Source organism: Prionailurus bengalensis, chromosome C2, assembly GCF_016509475.1.
Source record: "Prionailurus bengalensis isolate Pbe53 chromosome C2, Fcat_Pben_1.1_paternal_pri, whole genome shotgun sequence".
In the NCBI taxonomy this organism is placed as follows: domain Eukaryota; kingdom Metazoa; phylum Chordata; class Mammalia; order Carnivora; family Felidae; genus Prionailurus; species Prionailurus bengalensis.
The window spans coordinates 125,760,155-125,779,319 of NC_057350.1; the positions used below are offsets into that span (position 1 = coordinate 125,760,155).

The 19,165-nt window shown below is 49.5% G+C and overlaps 1 protein-coding gene across 6 annotated transcripts in view; it reads right to left on the reverse strand.

Moving 5' to 3' along the window:
• Positions 1-6,387: 6,387 nt before the first annotated feature.
• The window catches only part of MRAS (muscle RAS oncogene homolog), a 55,401-nt gene continuing 42,623 nt past the window's right edge, over positions 6,388-19,165 (reverse strand). For 5 of the 6 annotated variants that reach the window (XM_043595307.1, XM_043595308.1, XM_043595310.1 and 2 more), the window contains 4 exons: positions 17,344-17,497; positions 15,679-15,778; positions 11,290-11,369; positions 6,388-9,719 (listed from right to left, as the gene is read on the reverse strand). In XM_043595307.1, coding sequence (XP_043451242.1) covers positions 9,620-9,719; positions 11,290-11,369; positions 15,679-15,778; positions 17,344-17,497 — 434 coding nt within the window. In that variant the 3' untranslated portion in view covers positions 6,388-9,619. Of the gene's footprint in view, positions 9,720-11,289; positions 11,370-15,678; positions 15,779-17,343; positions 17,498-17,926; positions 18,118-19,165 lie in introns of all 6 variants that reach the window. The other variant, XM_043595312.1, reaches the window with a different exon arrangement.

Below are 19,165 nucleotides of genomic sequence, written 5' to 3' on the forward strand. Positions count from 1 at the left end.
GAAATGGCTTCGGATGTTAAGTGCCTTTGCTACTCACCTTACATCCTTCCTCTGCCCCCTTTCCTGGCCGGGCTCCCACCCCAGTGGTGGTCCCAGCACCCTGAAAGTCCTCTCCCCATTTCACCAATTCTAGACCAGTGCTGGGGCCTGAGCAGCAGGTAGTACAAACCCCAGTGGGGGGAGGTGAGTGAGTCATGTGCGGGTCACACACTTAGTCACGTGGGGGAACTGGGAGAAGGGTGGCTGGCCCCCTCCCTCAGGATGTTGTGGAGGCGGGTTCAGGGATGTGTCAACCAGATGAAGAATTTTGTCAGAGCTTCTTATAAGGGTCAATGGATCTTTGCTCCTTTCATTTCCTCTTGCTGCTCTCAGTGGCTGTGAAACTGCCAGAAGGACCTGAAGTCAGAAAAGGAGGCTCAAGGGGCCAGTTTTTTTTTGTTGGATAAGACACAGCAGTACAGTAAGAATCTGATACCATAGGATAGTCTCTCCAGAAGAGTGCATGTGTATAGACAATTTTACATATGATTTTGGGGGAGGGGGAAGGGTCAGCCACCCCACTGTCACCCCATGGAAGCAAGGTTACTAACCCCTGCACCAGAGTCCCTGGGTTCCAGACCTTGAAGGAACCTCATTAATCAGCTGCTGAAAGGGGAGGGGCAGGCCCTGCACAACTTCCCCAGATTGTCCACTGCTGTCTTGCAGGTGAGAACAGGATAAGTTGCCACTTACCCGCATGTGGTGGGAGTTTTTATTTTTACTTATATTAATACAGTGCTTTTCAAACTTGAGGGAGCATTATAATCTTCTGGAGGGCTTGTTAAAACACACACTGCTGGGTCTCACCTCAGAATTTCTGACTCAGTAGGTCTGAGATGGGGCCAGATAATCCACATTTCTTTTTTTTTAATTTATCAATTTTTATTTTATTTTTTAGAGAGAGAAAGAGAGAGCACAGTGGGAGAGAGGGGCAGACAGAGACAGAGAGAGAATCCTAAGCAGGCTCCATGCTCAGTGTGGAGCCGGATGCAGAGCTCGATCCTATGACCCCGGGGTCATGACCTGAGCCGAAATCAAGAGTTGGACACTCTTGGGAATGCAAGCTGGTGCAGCCACTCTGGAAAACAGTATGGAGGTCCCTCAAAAAACTAAAAATAGAACTACCCCATGACCCAGCCATTGCACTACTAGGCATTTATCCAAGGGATACAGGTGTGCTGTTTCGAAGGGACACATGCACCCCCATGTTTATAGCAGCACTATTGACAATAGCCAAAGTATGGAATGAGCCCAAATGTCCATCGATGGATGAATGGATAAAGAAGATGTGGTGTATATATACAATGGAGTATTACTTGGCAAACAAAAAGAATGAAATCTTGCCATTTGCAACTACGTGGATGGAACTGGAGGGTATTATGCTAAGTGAAATTAGTCAGAGAAAGACAAAAATCATATGACTTCACTCATATGAGGACTTTAAGAGACAAAACAGATGAACATAACGAAAGGGAAACAAAAGCAATATAAAACAGGGAGGGGGACAAAGCATAAGAGACTCATAAATATGGAGAACAAACTGAGGGTTACTGGAGGGGTTGTGGAAAGAGGGATGGGCTCAATGCATAAGGGACACTAAGGAATCTACGCCTGAAATCATTGTTGCACTATATGCTAACCAATTTGGATGCAAATTAAAAAAATTAAAAATTAAATTAAAAAAAAAGAGTTGGACACTCAACTGACTAAGCCACCCAGGCTCCCCAAGATAATCTGCATTTCTAATAAGTTCTTAGGTGATGCTGAAGCTGCTGGTCTGAGGACCAAACTTTGAGAACCACTTATAAAATTATTTTACTTCTGTTCATCGGACTGGGCATGGGTCCCAGGACTGACTAGGAAGCTGAGTTTGAGTCAGAGTTAATGGTTTACCACATCATCGCCAGAATGTACATTCTACTGAAAGCATCCATCAGTGCTAGGCTCAGTGTGAACTCAACTTTCTTTTTTATGTTTACACTTTCACATTAGCATGGTAATGACCTATTTGGCACAATGTTGGAGTTTTGCAAAGCGAAAGTCCTGGGGAACAAGCATATCTCCAGCCTGCATAGAATACCCCATCTTCAGAGTGCCTGAAGAACCCAGAGCCTTTCAGCTTCCTTAGCTCGGATTGTGAGTTCTCTTGTTCTTTGCATTGAACATAGCTACCCACATTTGAACAAAAATACTAGAGTGTGTGAGAAGCAAACTCGGGTCCCACTGGCCTTAGTGTAAAAACTCCTCTTAATTAAGGGCACCACATGCTGATGGGAGGACACTTCTGAGCATACTGCAGCAGCTACAGGCAGAGGAGCAAACTCTTAACTGCCAAGTTGAATGCCAATGAGGCTTCTGCTGGTTGCATGTGGTTGAAAAGGGTCCCGAGGCACAGTGAGTCCAGGGCTGGATATCATTCCGATGCTGGGGTGATGTTCTAAGGCAGTGCTACTCAAACTTTACTGTGATGCACACATCAATCACCTAGGGGTCTTGCTAAATGTGGATTCTGACTGGGTAGGTTGGGCCAGGACCCCCGCTCCTAGGTGATGCCGATGCTGACATCCGTGACACCTGGGAACTTTTCTCCACTGCCTTTTCACAAGTGTGTGGAGACAGAGGTGGAGTTTATTTTAGATAGTCCTGAGAACCTGGGCAGTGAAACCTTTAATCCTCACAAGCAATGGAACAAGTGGACCCAGTCTGTACCTGAAATTCTCATCTAGTCAGTGCACAACCTCCTCATTGACTGGGTACAAAGTCTATGAGAGCCCCTTCTAGCTCCCCCAGGTTGAGGGATTCCTCTGAATGCACAGATCATAATAGTTTACCACCCCCATTAGGGCATGAACCCCTGTGACAAGGAGACTTTTTTTTAAAGCATAGTTGATGAACAGTGTTATATTAGTTTCAGGTGTCCGACACAGTGGTTCCACAATTCTATACCTTACTCAATGCTCACCACATTGAGTACTACAATACTCATAAGTGTAGACAGTGGCTGGGCTGGGATGTTTTGATGACCTCAAACAAAATATTTTTAAACACAAAGTACAGCTGACACACAATGTTCTATTACTTCAGGTGTACAACTTAGTGATTGACAAGTTTTGACATTATGCTGTGCTCACAAGTGTAGCTACCATCTGTCACCCTACAACACTATGACAGTATCATTGACTATACTTCTTATGCTGTCTTTATTCCCATGACTAATTCATTCCGTAACTGGAAGCCTGCATCTCCCTCTCCTCTCCCTTGCACTTGTTTTGCCCAATCCCTCTGCCAATAAAAGTTTGTTTTCTGCATCACAGGTCTGATTCTCCTGTTTGTTTATTCATTTGCTGTTTTTTTTTTTTTTACATTCCACTTATGAGTGAAATAATATGGTATTTGGCTTTTTCTTAGTTCACTTAGCATAGTACTCTCTAGGTCCATTCATGTTGTCTCAAATGGCACAATCTTATCCTTTCTTGTGGGTGCATAATATTCCATTGTGTGTGTCTGTATATATGTGTATACATGTGTGATATGTGTGTATATATATATCATATATACATGCGTGTGTATATGTATATACCTCACATTTTCTTTTTCTATTCATCTATCGATGGACACTTGGGTTGCTTCCATATCTTGGCTATTGCAAATAATGCTGCAATAAAATAAGGGTGCCTACATCTTCTTGAATTGGTGTTTTCGTTTTCTTTGGATAAACACCCAATAACAGAATTACTGGATCATATTTCTAATTTTTTGAGGAACCTCCATACTGTTTTCCAGAGTGGCTGCATTTACATTCCCACGAACAGTGCACAAGTGTTCCTTTTTCTCCACATCCTCACCAATACTTGTTATTTCTAGTGACTGGGTTTTAACATCCTCTGTTGCCCTGATGTTTGGCTGAATGAATGAATGAATGAATATTTGTTGCCTGAATGAATGAAACAATTTGACTTCCCTTCTCTTGTGGGTAATGAACATCAGCTCACTTCTAGGTGTTCAGTGGCATAGCTCACTGTGACATACCATGAAAATGAGGTAGGGGAGCATTTGGGGTGGGGAGGGTTGAATAGAGTGGAGACATTGACTTCCTCCCTTTTACCAAGATTTCTCTGGATGTGGTGCTGAGAAAGAAGCGTAGGAGGACACAAGTGAAACAGGCAGGAATCTTGGTGGCTCAGGCCAGAATATTAGCAGTGGAGGTGATGAGAAATGGGCAGTACATTTTAAAGGCAGGGTCAGCAGGATTTGCTGATGGATTGGCTATGAGGTGTGAGGAAAAGAGAGGAAGAATTAGGGATGATTCCAAGGTTTTGGGCCTGAGTAACTGGAAGCATGGAGATGCCATCAACAGAGCTGGGTGAAGCAGGAATGGGAGACCAGGAACTCAATATTGGAGATACTTTGACACAGTCTACTTGAGACATCTAAGCGGAGATGTCAAGTAAGCAGTTGGGTGTGAGTGGGGTCTGGGAAGAGATAGACCTTTGGGAGTCACTGGCACATAGAAGGCATTTAAGTGTCAAGACTGGACGAAATCACCAAGAGAGATGTTAGGATCAAGGACCAAGCTCTGGGGTGCTCCAATGGAAGAGGAAGAACTAGCAAAAGAGATCAGGGAGTGACCATGAGGAAAGAGAAAAATGAAGAGATGGCAACATCCTAGAAGCCAATGGAAGGAAGCTGAATAAGGAAGAGGCAGGGATCAACTGTGCCAATGCTATGAGATCAAATGTGAGCAGATTGAGAACCAGTCACTGAATTTCACAAGATGGAAGCCATGGCTGACCTTGAGAAGAAGGGTGGTGGTGGCAAAATGATGGGTGGAAGTCTGTTTAGAGCAGTTTAAAGAGAAAAGAATGAGAGCAATTCATGGACTGAGTGTAAATTACCCTTTTAAGATGGCTTCCTGCAAAAGACAGCAGAGAAGCCAGTGGTATCTGATAGAGGCTGTGTACCAAAGGAAAGTTTTGTTCTTTTTTTTTTTCAAGACGGGGAAGATCTGAGAGAAGAACTGATGATGCAGAAGAGAGGGAGGTGAAGAGCCAGAGGAAGGTCCTGGATGTGTTCTAGAGAAGAGACTGGCTTCAGTCAGGAGCACAGATGGTTCACCTACTGCAGCCAAGAAGGCAGAGTGTGTGGGTACAGATGCTTGGGGGTGGGTGGAGATGGTGGAAGGGGGCTGTGGAAATTCTGCTCAGCTGGCTTCAACTTTCTCGGTGAAAAAGTGAGCATCAGCTCAGAGGGAGGGAGCCTTGACACAGGGAGGAGAAGGCTATGTGAGGATAGAGAAGAGAGAGATTCGAAGATGCTGGCCTTGAAGACTGGAATTAAATGGGTACAAGCCATGAGATGCCAGCAGCTCCAGAAGGAGGAAGAAGCTCTCCCCCAGAGCCCCCAGAGGGAGCGCAGCCCTGCCCACACATGGACTTCAGCCCACAGATACTGAGTGTGGACTTCTGGCTTCTAGAACTGTGAGGGAATAAATTTCTCTTTGAAACCACTGAGTTTGTGGTAATTTGTTACAACAGGCACAGCAAACCAATACAGGAGTAAAGGAGATCTGGTTACCAGAAGACCCTCTGCCCTACTCACTAGCACGTACCTAGGACCCAGCCCAATGCCCAGTAAATATGTGCGGAATGAATGGATGGGCAGGCAGCTGGGCCCGGTGGCCGCCACACCACCGCTCCTACTCTAGTCTGCTCCCAGCCCAGAGGGTGTGAGGAGCCCCTGGGTTACATGCTGCAGCTATTGTCCCCCACAGGGATTCCAAAAGAGGGATTTGGTCTCTTGGCCTCTAGTCCCTGATAAAGGAACCAGAGAGGCTCAGTACCAACAGGTTCAATCAACCGGGAAATGAAATCACATTGCACAAAAGACTGCGATCTTGTGGATGGGGGCAGGGGTCAGTTTTCACAAAAAGCCATGTCAGACACCCCAATCAGTGTCCTTTACAAAGAGTGCCATTTCAGAGCTCCGTCCCACAGCTTCGCTTCAGTCCTGGGTCTACTCAGGAGGTACACACTATCATCCCATTCTCAGGCAGGGCAGCTGGAGACTGAAGTTCGACTGCAATTGAACTTGCTCAAAGGCACAAAAGGTCAGTGGCGGAACTCGAATCCAAGGCTGCCAGACATCAAGAGGCTAGGTCTCTAATCACCCCACTCACTTGCCCTCATCCTCTGGCTCCAGGTAGGAAGGAGACACTTCCTCACGGCCACCAGTGATCTCCTCCTTAGTTTAGGTTTGCTCTGTAAGAATGTGCTCTGGGCCAGACACAGGCAACTTATAATGTCCTCAGCAAAACTTCAGGAATATCTGAATAAGAGGAAATAAGACAACTGCTCTTCTTTTCTTTATTAATGGGTTGAGCTACACAAAGACTTGATAAAAAGTTACATAAAAAGCTCAAGCATCGTCGAGACCCTCAGGCATCACTCTCCTGTCACAACAATGGCCATCCGGTAATACTGGGTAGCAGAAGCTGTGCGCTCATGGGCGCTCAACAATTCAAGTATCTTTTGTTCTAAGTAAACCCAACATGGAATTTCTAACCCAATGGGCTGCTAATGGAAGGACTCTGTCTGTGGCTCCAGATTGACTGTCACATGTCTGAGGGGCCTTTGGGTCAGAGCTGCCATGTGTTCGTGGGTCACATCTCTTGGCAAAGTGAGACAGGCCACACTCGGCTCCCAGGCACTCTCCACAGCAAGCAACACGAGGTGGGTCCAAGTCCTAAGAAAAGCCATCCAAGTGACCCCCGTGTGGCAAAGTACAGGAGAAGCCAGTAGCCAGAGCCCCAGGCTATAGGGGTCGGGAAGATGGCTAAGATTACCTGCTGGAGAGAAAAGTAGCCCTCTAATTGGGGTTGTCAAAATTTTAGGAGGAAATCTGAGAGCACACAGGGGCAAAGGCATGGGGTGGGGAGGTTCAGGAAGGGTGTATTCCAGATGTGAAGGTAGCACTAGTCAGGTGGTCTGGAAAACCAGTGGAAACACGAAAATTTCACCAAAGATGAGCCCCATTGGGCTCCTCAGTCACAGAGTAGCATGGCCACCTGATGTTCCGACAGACTCTGCCATGTGGCCATGGAGAGGTACTGTGCTGGGGATGCCCCAGGGTACACTCCATTCTGGCCTATCTGGAAGCCCTCACTGCTATAAGGGCCCACAGTTCTCTAAAACACAGACCTGTCTTTTAAAAGTGTTATTTATCTGTGGGCAACACGAGGTCATGGACAATGAAGGCTGACCCCAGACTCAGCAGCAGGCGGCCTTTCCTTAACCAGTTTCCCCCTTGAAGAACAGAGCTGAGTTGTGGGCTGACTGCAGGAAGGATGTTCTGGAAGATGGGGCCAGGTGGGCAGGAGCACTGCTGGGATCAGAAGCAGATGGAACCCCTTTGTCTGGTGACCTTCGTGGCTAAGGAATTCATTCTATGTCAGCCGATCAGCTTCCAATGGGACCCCCCACTCAGTGCAGCCGTGGAGTCACAGGATCCGCAGAGGGCAGGGGGCAGGGGTGTGCTAGAGGTGGTCCGTGCCCACTAGTTTTCCAGCAGCGGCCGCTGCCTACCACCCCTTCGCCACGGAGCATCTCCGTCCTTACTTCTTCCCCCCATCTTGCTGCCGCCTCCTCGTCTCGTCCGCACACGGGCTGCTGCAGACTCGGCTCAGAGGAGCATAAGGGCTGGAAAGAGCCTTGTTCTGTTAGTGTTTAAAATGTCCATTAACACTACAGGATCTTGGGACACCCTGAAGTGCTCAATCTGGAACGCTCTTTGTTTTCTTTCCTTTTAGGGTCAGACCAAAAAGGCCCCTTTAGACAAATAAAGGAGTTTGATTTTCTAATTAACAAAAGTCCCAATTATTTCATTCTACACAGAATCACTCCTCAGGTGGGCCCCTGGGGCTGGTGATCTTGCTGAGTTAGGAACTCAGCACACTTTCAAAACCAGAGAAGAATCCAGGTGTGTCATGTCCAGTTGGGTGCTCACTTTCCCAAGGTTTCTTCCTCCACAGAGTGGCCAGGCCACTTGCTGGGGCTGTTCTAGTTTGCCTAGTGATCTGACTTGTATCACAGGGGAAAGAAGGTCGTCAGCTGTGCTGCCTGGTCTTTCGACCTCCTCTCAGCGGTGCGCTGCTGTTCTTGCTGTCTCTACAAGCACCCTGGCTGGGAAAACCCAGCCTTTGAATCACTCAGAAGCACCCGAGAGGGAAGTGGCATTGTCAGGATGCTGGGGGAGTGTCCCCTTGCAGACATAGGTGTATGGGAGCCATGGCATCACCCCAATCCTCCTTTCTCCTTTAATTATACGTTATAGTTAAGATCCGAGAGGTTAAGAAAAGTGTGTGCCAGGAAGGCAAGCGAATCTTAAGTTTGCAAATGCTTCGAGGGGTTTGCTCATTTACTGGGCTTTAAGAAGTAGTAGTCAGTCAGTGGACTCAAAGGGAAAATGGCTTCAGGTCTTGCTGCTGTTTTAGTAATAACAGTATTGGATCGTTTTTGGTTAAGATTCAGCACGAACTCGAGTTTTCTGGATGGCGCCCACATTAGCTTACTGTGACGTGTTGAAATGTACATGCCCATGTCAGTGGGTCTGTATCCGAGAGGCACCAGGCAGCACAGGCCGTGAGAAAGCGGGAAGAGACAGATTTGGGAGAGCCCTCAGAGCACAGAATGGAATCTGCACTATCTGAAAAGTAAATGAACCCCTCTGCAAAGCCAATCAGCTTAATTTATACATTTAAAAAGGATAAGAAAAAAACCTTCTTAAAACTGACACGCCTGTGCCAGCCTCTCCGCTCAGCAAAATAAAATTCCATTTCCTAATACCTACACCCTCAAACACAGCAGAACCTTCTGGGTGAATGCATCTCTCTTCTCTCCAGCTTGGAGGCTACAAGTGGGGTGTTCATCCTGAGGCCTCCAGCCACAGTCCTCATTAACTTCCAGGCTCTCGGTCCCTCCACTTCCATGTTGAGCTGAGTTTTGGCACTGCTGGGAAAAACTCAGTTAAAAACAACAACAACAACAACAACAACATTCCAGACAAGTTCTCAGAGAGGCCTGCTGAAGACTTAAAGCTCCACCAGTCAGTGGGCACAGACCCCTTTAATAAAATAATAATCACTAAAATAATTTAAAAATCTAAAAAAGACACCCAAGCTCAGACACTTTGGGTTGGAGGCTGGAGCCAGCGGGGAATTGATCATGGCTTGTTTGGTACTTTGTCTGAGGTACACCCTTCAATGTCAAATCAATACTGTGTACTTCAAAGAAACAACATAGCCACTGAGAGAGACGGGGAGGAACCGGGTTGAGTCAACGCGAGGGGCTTGGGTGCTGCTTCTGTTTAGCGCTGCTTCCCAGTCTCTTACGAGACACGGGAAAGCCTGTGCCCTTTTGGCAAAGCCGGAGCATATCTCCTTCCTGCCCACCCTCCCTTTCTCCCTTCCCATGCCAGGTCCTCGGGCCAAGGGTCATGGTTAGAAATGGTTTTCAGTGCGGTTAGGCAGTGGAGGGTCCCGAGGGCCGGCCAGTTCACGGTCACTGTGGCCAGGGTCTCAGGCCCGTCACAATATCACGCACTGCAGTTTGTGAGTGCCGGTGGCCCGGTCTCCCCGCCATTTGGTTTTCTTCTTCTTCTTCTGGCTCTTTTCCGGAATCTGTTGCCTTTTGAGACAGTGAGAGGCAGAAAAACAAAGTCAGAATGGGCTTAGCTTCTCCCTGCCCCACCCTCCTGTGTACCAGGTGGGCCTGTTCTGGATGCTGCTGGAGGGCCTGGCCTGGAGAGTGTCTCTGGGACAAAGAGAGTGGAAGGCAGAGAGGGCAGTGCAAAGCCTGTCCTCCTACTGCTGAGAATTCCTGACATCATGCTGTGGCTACAATTATTTAAATCATAAACTACATTATATGTTATACAGTATTGGCCTCTATTTTTGTGTTTCATATTTTTAAAAAAATGACAGGTCAGCTGAGGACAAAAGCTCTTTACATGTTTTCTGGTAGCCATTCCTATGTCTGCAACCTGCCCTTAGAACGACAGGTCCCTAACCAAGACATCACCCGCCCATGGTGTGGCAGCATATCCTAACTGGAGGCCCATGGGAAAATTTTTTCAAGCATGAAGAAAGTAAGGGCTGTACTATCACAGTCCATGCTGGGGAATGAGGACAAAAGGCGTGTGTATGTGAGTGCATGCATGTGGATGTGTATCCTGGGGGTGCTGAGAGGTAGCAGGTGGGGAGCACTCTGTCAGAGCCCCACGTGTGATTTCGTAGCTCGAGCTCACCAGCACATGGCCTCACACTACGTGCTAGATATTTGAGGGCCACTGGGTAGGCTGTTCTGCATGTTGCAGATTTCGGAAGTGGGCAGATGGGCGACAGGGGAGCAGCCAGGAGGCTGGTTCAGTCCTCTAAGCACAAGGTGGTTAGGGCTTGGACCCTGACCATGCAAAGGAATGCAAGCGAGACCACGGACCAGGATTTCCGATAATATTTGCAGACTGGCAGTGTGTGCAGTCTGGAAAGGAGGCTCGTGTGCCTCGCTTTAGAAATTTGAGCCTAGGAATTAGTTTTTTTTTAATTAAAAAAAATTTTTTTTTTTAACATTTATTTATTTTTGAGACAGAGAGAGACAGAGCATGAACGCGGGAGGGTAAGAAAGAGGGAGACACAGAATCTGAAACAGGCTCCAGGCTCTGACCTGTCAGCACACAGCCCGACGTGGGGCTCGAACTCACAGACTGCGAGATCATGACCTGAGCCGAAGTCAGCCACTCAACCGACTGAGCCACCCAGGCGCCCCTGAGCCTAGGAATTAGAACGGTGGTTGTTCAGGTGACGTGTCCCAGGGTGCTCTGGCGTCAGGGTGGGAAAGAAGAGACAGACCTGTCTGTGGTGCTGACAGGTGCGGTGGTGTGGGGAGAACCCCAGACAGGGGGAGGGAGTTGCCCTCAGGGAGCCTGAGCTGTAGAGCCTAGGGGAGGCCAGAGAGGAGGCTGAGTGAGCACCACTGGCAGGAAGGCTTCTGGATTCCCCCACAGGTAGTAGGAGTGAGGGCAGGTGTGGGAAGGCAGGTGGGAAGGGCAGGGAAAAGAAATGAATGGAGGTACAAGAAATCCAAAGCAGGCCCAGAACTGTGCATCCTGGGCCTTGGAACAAGCGCTGCGTTCCTCCAGCCCTGCGGGTGCCCATCCTGCCGCAGAGGCCCCGCTTCTAGGGAGGCGCGCCATGCTCACCTAATTACCCTCACCAGGTCATGGAAGGCTTTGTCGACGTTGAGAGGTGGGTCCTTGGCACTGGTTTCGATATACGGAATCTGGAAGGCAAAGCTCGACTTGGTAAAAGTGGCTCGGGGGTCCACCAAGCCCTGTTCCCTAAAACTGCAAAATCTCAGAGGTCCTGAGGAACTGCCTGCCTTTAGACACCCTCCCCCACCACAGAACCCCAGCTCCAACAACCTCAAGCCCTTTGGTAGCTTCTTGTTCCTTACGGCTGGAAAATTTTACCAACAGCTTTTCCATTTCCCTCTTGTTCTCTAGTCATAGAGATCTTTAATAGCCCCCCAAAAATAGAAAAGAAGTGATCTTTTTATATACTTGAGGACTAAAGACTGTTTCATTTATCAAACTAAAATAGGATCTGAAGCCATTCTTTTTTTCTTTCTGAGGCCCATTTCTCCACCGTGAAGGGACCTCTGCCTCTTCCTGGGCCCTCTCTAGAGGGGACTGTGGCGGGAAAGGCCGAGGCGAAGCTGGGCCATGGGCAGGACTCTGCACCCTGGTGACCCCTAGCCGGTCTGTGCCTCCCCGCCCCCAGCATCTATGAGTCTGGGAGCTCAGCCATGTTTACAGAAGGCTTGTGCCTGCACGTTTAATACTGAGGGATCATCATCCGCCTGAAAGGCAGTCAGCACATGGAGAGATGTGGCTGAGGTGGCCCCACAGGACAGGTGTTGAGGGTCATGTCTACACTGAGCCTCGGGACGGTACATGGAGGGGAACGAAGGTTCCATGAGGTCAGGACACAGTCCTGAGCACACCTCTTCTCCTGTAGCAGGGACCCCACAAAGGCAGGAAGCATTCATGCCCACTCCTCCATCAGTGGAGAGGGTGTGGGGTTTGTACCAAATATACAGGCTTCCCCAGGCCAGAGAGGTAAGCAGCTTGTGACCAGACTCAAGAACTGTGGTAAATTTCATCACTTTTTCCTGGTTACAAAACTAAGGCATTTCATTGTAACACTTTCAAAAAAGAAAAGCCCAGTGAAGAAAATAAAAATGATCAACAGTTCAAGTGCCTGGGTAAGGGGGTGACAGAGTAAGCTGCTACTTTGGAAGAATGTGTTACAAATGACTGCCCAGAACATACCCTAAACTACCTTCACACATTGCCGTGGCTTCAGACAGAGGTCTCGTAGTTGACCCAGACCCCAAGGTCAGGGCACAGGAAGCACGGCTTGCTCAGACTTTAGAAGTAGTCATCCAACAAATCTCTGAACCTCTGAAAACACTGAAAGAAAACTGTCTTCCACTGTAGGTTGTTTGATTGAGACGACTGTGGGCTGTTTCGCCCCCCAGGTCTCAACATCCCTGACCTCACTGAACCCCCCCTTAACCGTCTGCGGTGAGCAAGTATCTCCATTGTGCAGTGGGAGACTGAGCTCAGAGTCTGACACACTTGCCCAAAGCCACACAGAGGCCAGCAGAGAATCAAGGTTTGAAACAGATGCATGTTCCCCTTGCTGCCTGGCCTCCCACAGACAAGTAGGGGTGCTGAGGTCATTGGCAGAGCCTCTTCCAAGCATGGCAGGCACCCCTGTTAGCACCTAGAAGCCAGAGACCCGTGGCACCCTGTGAGGCCAGGACAAGGCACTTCTATGTGCACACTGAGAGGGGAAGCGGGAAGGTGCCAGTAGTGGGGCCCAGGACCTAACTGGGACCCCTTCACATCCTGTGACCCTGCCAGCTCAGCAAGTCCATGGATCCGGGGGCCCCAGACCACTGCTGCCTGCTGTTCCCCTGCACCACTCAGAAGTACATCACTTGTAGCATCCCCTAGGTCCTCAGGCACCCCCCTCCTTCTTTCTGGGCGTCTTGCCTCTACCAGTAAAAAAAAGGCTGATGTGCATTTTCTGGGTTCTTACAATTCTAGGGTTTCAGGAGCAAGGAGACTCAAACTAAGGGAAACCCTGTAATAAACGGTAGTACGCTCTGACTCAGCCTCAGGGCTAAGAAATGCCATCTTCCTGCACAGGGTGGGGCACCGGCCTTGCCAGCTAAAGAGGAACTTGCCTTATGAGCTCTAAAATAGGATGTTATCGAGAGTAGCTCGCAGAGTCACTTGGTCAAATAAGTCACTTGGCCGCAGGAGAAAGACGGCTGAGAGAGGGGAGACCTGGTTCCGGAGGTGCGTTGCTTATCTGCAGAATGGAGCTCCTGCTGCCTGCACGGCACCCTCCCCTCTGCACCCACCCACCCAGCTGCTTGGGAGGGATGCACACAAGGTGAAAGCCCTAAGGAAGCCTCCTCAGGCCAGTGTATGGAGCCCAAGGCTGTGAAACGGAGCCAAATCCTCAGGCCTGTCTCTGTTCAGAATGTCCTGCTGCTGAACCAGCTCTCCTCTGGAGACTTCAGGGCAGCCCTGTCCTGGTCAATCACTCCCTCCTCCTTGAGGCACCTTCTTCACTTGGCTCTCATGATGCTCTGCTTCGGCCCTCATGTGTCACTGACCACTCAGGCCCTTTTATGGCTTCCTCCTCACTTCCCCACATCACTGGTTGAAATGTCCCAGCCTCGGTCCCTCAATTTGGGGCCCTTGCCCTACCTACACCCACTCCCTTGGTGTTCATGGCTTCAAATACCATCTACATGCTGCCGATTGCCAATATTTACCCCAGATGCTATATCTGACTGCTGTCTTGGCATTCCCATCTGATCATCTGCTCAGCTCCGTAAATGACACAGATATGCAAGCAAACTCCTGTCGTGCACACACTTAATCCTACTGTCTCCTCTGCCCAGCTACTCTCACTCCTGTCTTTTGAAAGTTGCTCACGCCCAAACCACAGGGTCACCTGCCATTCCCTTCTTTTTCTCTCACCCCATATCCAATCTGTGCACAAACCCTGTTGGCTCTCTTAGAGACATGTCCAGAATCCAACCACCTCCTTGCCACTTTCACGAGTCCCACCCTGGGCCATGTTAACCTGTACCTGGATTATTGTGGCAGCCTCTAACTCATTTCCCTGCTCCCACGATTGGCCCCTACCAACCCTACTCAACACAGCCACCAGAGAGAAGCTGTCCAGCCATAAGCCAGACTTCATCACTCATCACTCAAAGCCCTCCAGTGGTTTCCCGTCTCCCTCTGAGTAAAAGCCCATAAAGCCTTAAACCCCTTCTCTGACCTGACCTCCCGCTACCCACCCCTCCCACTCCTGCTCCAGCTGGCCTTGCCGATCCTCAAACTCCCACCTCAGAGTCTTTGCATTGATTATTCCCTCAGCTAGAACGTTCTTTCCCCAGAGGTCTGTGGGGCTTACTCCCCCACCTCCTGTAAGTCCTTGCTGAAATGCACCCTCCCTAGCAAGGCTTTCCCTGACTACCCTATTTGGAAAAGCATCCTCCTCCACCTCACATTCCTGACCCCCTTCCCTGATTTACTTTTTTCCATAGTACATGTCACCTTCCAACACACTGTAATTTGTTTTGTTTATTATCTTCTCTTGTCACTAGATGTAAGAACCATAAAGCAAGGGGTTTGTTTCCCAGGGCCTAGAGTACAGTTAAGTGAACATGTGAATGAACACAGAAGGCACAGACAAGCAGAAGTAACTTGCAGTGAGCCCCCTTCCTCTACTCACACGGCTGGGCCCACCAGGCAGGGGGAAGGGGCAACCTTGCAGCAGACCTCCCAGCAGGCAGAGTGGACTTCTATGTAACTGACCAAGGAGGCCAGGGGCCTGGGCTGTGCCTGTGGGGGGGAGGGATGGGACGAAGCCCAGTGACCCCTCCCCAGCACATCCAGAGGGCAAAGGGGCATCACAATGAACTGAGAAAAAGAAAACAAAGATGTCTGCTGATATTCACGGAGTGGCCTGGGCAAACCTCAGCATGACCAGCCGTAAGATGGGCATAACGATACCTACCTCAACATGCAGCTATGAGGCCTAAATTCTCTCCCGGCATACCTGTCATAGAACGGGGCTCGGTGAACTGCAGCTCGTCTGATGATTCTGAGCATAATCAGGCGGCTGGCTCAGAGAACAGGACAGAAGCCAATCCCTGCACAGCCCAATGATGAATCTGCTGTGTTGAAGGCCAGGAGGTGGCCTGAACGCCACAGCTCACAGGCCACTCTGAAGGCCCTTGGTCCCCGCATCAGAGCCCCTTATGACTGAAGAGAATGCTTTCTCTCTGGTCTGCTATTTTGTTTCACAACATATCCCTTATCACATATGCCCTCTACCCACTACCCAGGAGCCCCGAGGTACCACAGGGGTGATGGGCATGGACTTGTATACATCCCTGACCATCCAACACACACACACACGCATACACACACACACACACACACACACACACACACACACACACACGCACACACACACGCACACACACAACTTACATTGTGTTTGGTCGCCATTTCTTTTCCTTGTTCCCTGGTGATTTTCCTCAAATGCATCAGATCGACCTTGTTGGCCACGAGGATCATCGGAAATGACTCTCTGGGAAATAAAGGAACAGCAGCTCATGAAGTTTCACGGCTCTCACACCTGGTGATGGGAACACAGCTGCACCTCAGGCACAGTGCAGCCCATATTGCCTCCCTGGTTGCCCTGGGGCCGACTCAAGAGTCCTTCTCTCCACATCTCTAGGCAGGGGAAGGGGGGCTCAGGACTGCTGGTTTGGAGGCTGGCTGCAGGGAGAGGAAAAGGGTTTTCCTGGGAAGCTCCTGGCTCAGCACCATCAGTGAGGGCCCTGACAGACTGCTGTGTGGGGGAGGGCTGGCTACCCAGACCTGCTCCCTTCCATCTCCTGGCCACGCTGATGCACCAGCCATCCAGGGCAGCTGTGGCCATCAGCAGTGGCTCGGGAAGAGCACCAGGGCCAGCGTCTGGTACACAGCTGGCATTCAATAAATGGCAGCTGCAAAATCAAGATGGCTCCCAGGAGAGGATGAGTGGGATCACAAGGCATGTCTGCCTTAAAGATTTTCATTGACTTGGGGCACCTGGATGGCTCAGTCGGTTGAGTGTCTGACTTTGGCTCAGGTCATGATCTCGCGGTCTGTGAGTTCAAGCCCCGTTGTTGGGCTCTGTGCTGACTGCTCAGAGCCTGGAGCCTCCTTCAGATTCTGTGTCTCCTTCTCTCTCTCTCTGCCCCCACCCCTCCACTCTCTGTCTCTCTCTCTCTCTCAAAAATAAATAAACATTTAAAAAAATAATAAATAAAGATCCTCATTGACGTATGTGGCCATATTGCCACCTGAAGGTGAAAGAAATGTCAGTCTACAGCATTTTCAACATCATTGGGCATTTTCATTTTTAAAAATTTATAATTTCACAGGTAAAAAATACTACTTTATTATTTTTCTTGCATTTCTTGGGTTAGCCAAAAGGCTGAATATTTTCCCATATCAGAGTCATTTATGTTTTCTCTTTTGAAATTCCTACAGTCAGGAGCTTAACCCACATTTACGTCTCAGAGCTTTATGTGTATATGTGAGTGTGTATGAGTGTGTATCCCTTTCCCTGGAAAAGTTACTAATACTTGGCCTTTGGAGTTGGTGTGAACTAGACTTTTCTGAATTTACTGAGATTTGTTCAAAGCTTGCTCATTTCCTATTCATTTGTCCTTTTACTCTCTTTGCATTGCCTCTTTAAGAGCCAATTAACTGAAAACACCAGTTAGGCTGAAAAGAAACTACAAATTATTTAATTACCCCATATAATGCTAAGGAAAAAACCAGCCTTTAATTAGGTGCTTGTAAATCCCACAGTCAAATGTGATTTAGCCAATTACAATGCATACGGGAGAGAAATTCACTTTTTCTTTGAACATGATAAAATTTGGTTAAATTGGGGGCATCAGTGGGGACAGTTTAGGAGAGATGGGAAGGGGCTGACTTAAGGCTTGAAAGCAGTTTGGCCCCATGGAAAGAACTGGGGTAGGAGCCCAAGGGACCAATGTCTGAATTCACCTCTGCCCCTCTGTGCCTCAGTGAGAGACTGAGACAGACAGAGCCTGCTCTGAGCCAGAGGCTGGGAGGTCCTGGCCCAGCTGCCCTTACCTGTCCTTGACGCGCAGGATGAGCTGGTGGAAGCGGTCCACGTGCTCGAAGCTGGCCTTGTCTGTCACCGAGTAGACGATGAGGAAGCCGTCCCCAGTGCGCATGTACTGCTCCCGCATGGCGCTGAACTCCTCCTGCCCGGCTGTGTCCAGAACTGGAGTGGGATGAGGCCACTCAGAGGCTGTCACCCCCCACTGTGGAGCCCTCCTGGCCTGCAGACCCCCATGCTGCCACTGCCATCCCCAGGGTGGCTCCAGACAAGCTGTCCCCACAAGAGGCTGCATGAGCTCCCCGGGCTGAGGTGTAAGGGACCCAGCAGGGCCTCAGACACTTCAAAGTATGAGGCTCTAAGAGACTCATTTGTGGACCTGCTGATTCCAACCTACTGTGCTCCCTGGGCCTTAACAGCCTGTCTACAGAAAAACCTCACAAAGTCCATGACCAACTCTGCTACACAACCCCTCTGGGGTCCCCACACCTGGGCTTGGATCCTGCTGCAGCCCTTACAGACTGATTCCTGGGGAAGTTACCTGACTCTCTGAACCCCCTTTCCTCTTTTGTAAAATAGACACAACGCTTCCACCTTGTAGCTCCTTGGGAGGAGAGCCCAGGACATGCGCTGGGGAAGCCCTGAAGAGGCCATCCCAGGTCAGGAAGGGTCCTCAGTTCCGGTGTGGACAGACAGCAGGCAGGCCATGGGGAAGGAGAGGCCTCTGAGAGCCAGGATCACTTGCCCCTAGGATGGGGCTGTCACAGGGGTGATGGGAAGGGAAGCTGGGGAAGGAAACAAGAATGGCTGGGGAGACGGAGCAGGGCACCATCTCGGCAAAGGGTCTCTCCCCAACCCATCCATCCCCTCTCCTTCCCTCCACCCTATGGACTTCTCAAGCCAATTCCCCTCCAGCTTCCTTGCTGCTGAGTTAAATGCGCACCCCCAGGCTGTTTCAGAGGGGTGACAGCCACAGCTGTGGGTTCTCCTCTGAGATGCACAGGCCTGACCCCCTTAGGCCTCCTGAAGCCCCTCAGCATCCCGCAAATCTCTGCTCACCATCCAGCCTCTCCCATTTCCTAGCTCACTCTACTCTCAGACCCACCTGCCCTCTCCCTGGAGGCAGTGGAGTAGGTAGTTATAGATTTTGGAGCCAGATTCTGGGCTGAGTCTGATTCTTCATTCCTAGAGTGTGATTCAGGGCAAGCTCACTTCTTTGAGCCTTCGTTTCCTCAAATGGGGATGCTAAGGGTTGTTTTAAGTGAAAATATTTAGACCCTTGGAGCAACGCCTGCCACAAAGAAGCTCTGAAGGAGTGTCTGTTTCGAGCTTGTCTTCCTCACCTGGGGTGCCATTCCCCCAACCATCCCTCCTCTCTTGCTCCCCTTGCCTTGGCCAGCTGACTCTGACTCACTGCATTCTCGTGCCTGAGCCTGCGGGACTCTCCCCACTCCTGTATAGCCCCTTCATGGCATACTGTTCTTGCTGCCCATTTCATAGGCCCCACCTGGACTGTCACCTCCCAGAGGCAGGGGCCTGGTCTATTCGGAACCTGGCACAAACAGAACTCAAATAGTAGCTGAATGAGTAAATGAATGTGAAGTCTACTCAATTTTGTTCATTCATTCACTGAAGAAATATTGGAAAGCCTACGATGTGCCAGGCAGTGTTGTAGGCACTGGAGATGCAACATCAGTGAGGCAAATCTTTGCTCTCCTGGGACTCATAATCTAGTGGGGAGACTGGCAAACAACTGAATGGGTAATATAACATCTGGTGGGGATGAGTACATACTGTGAAGATCAATATAGCCAGCTGAAGGTAATTGATGGG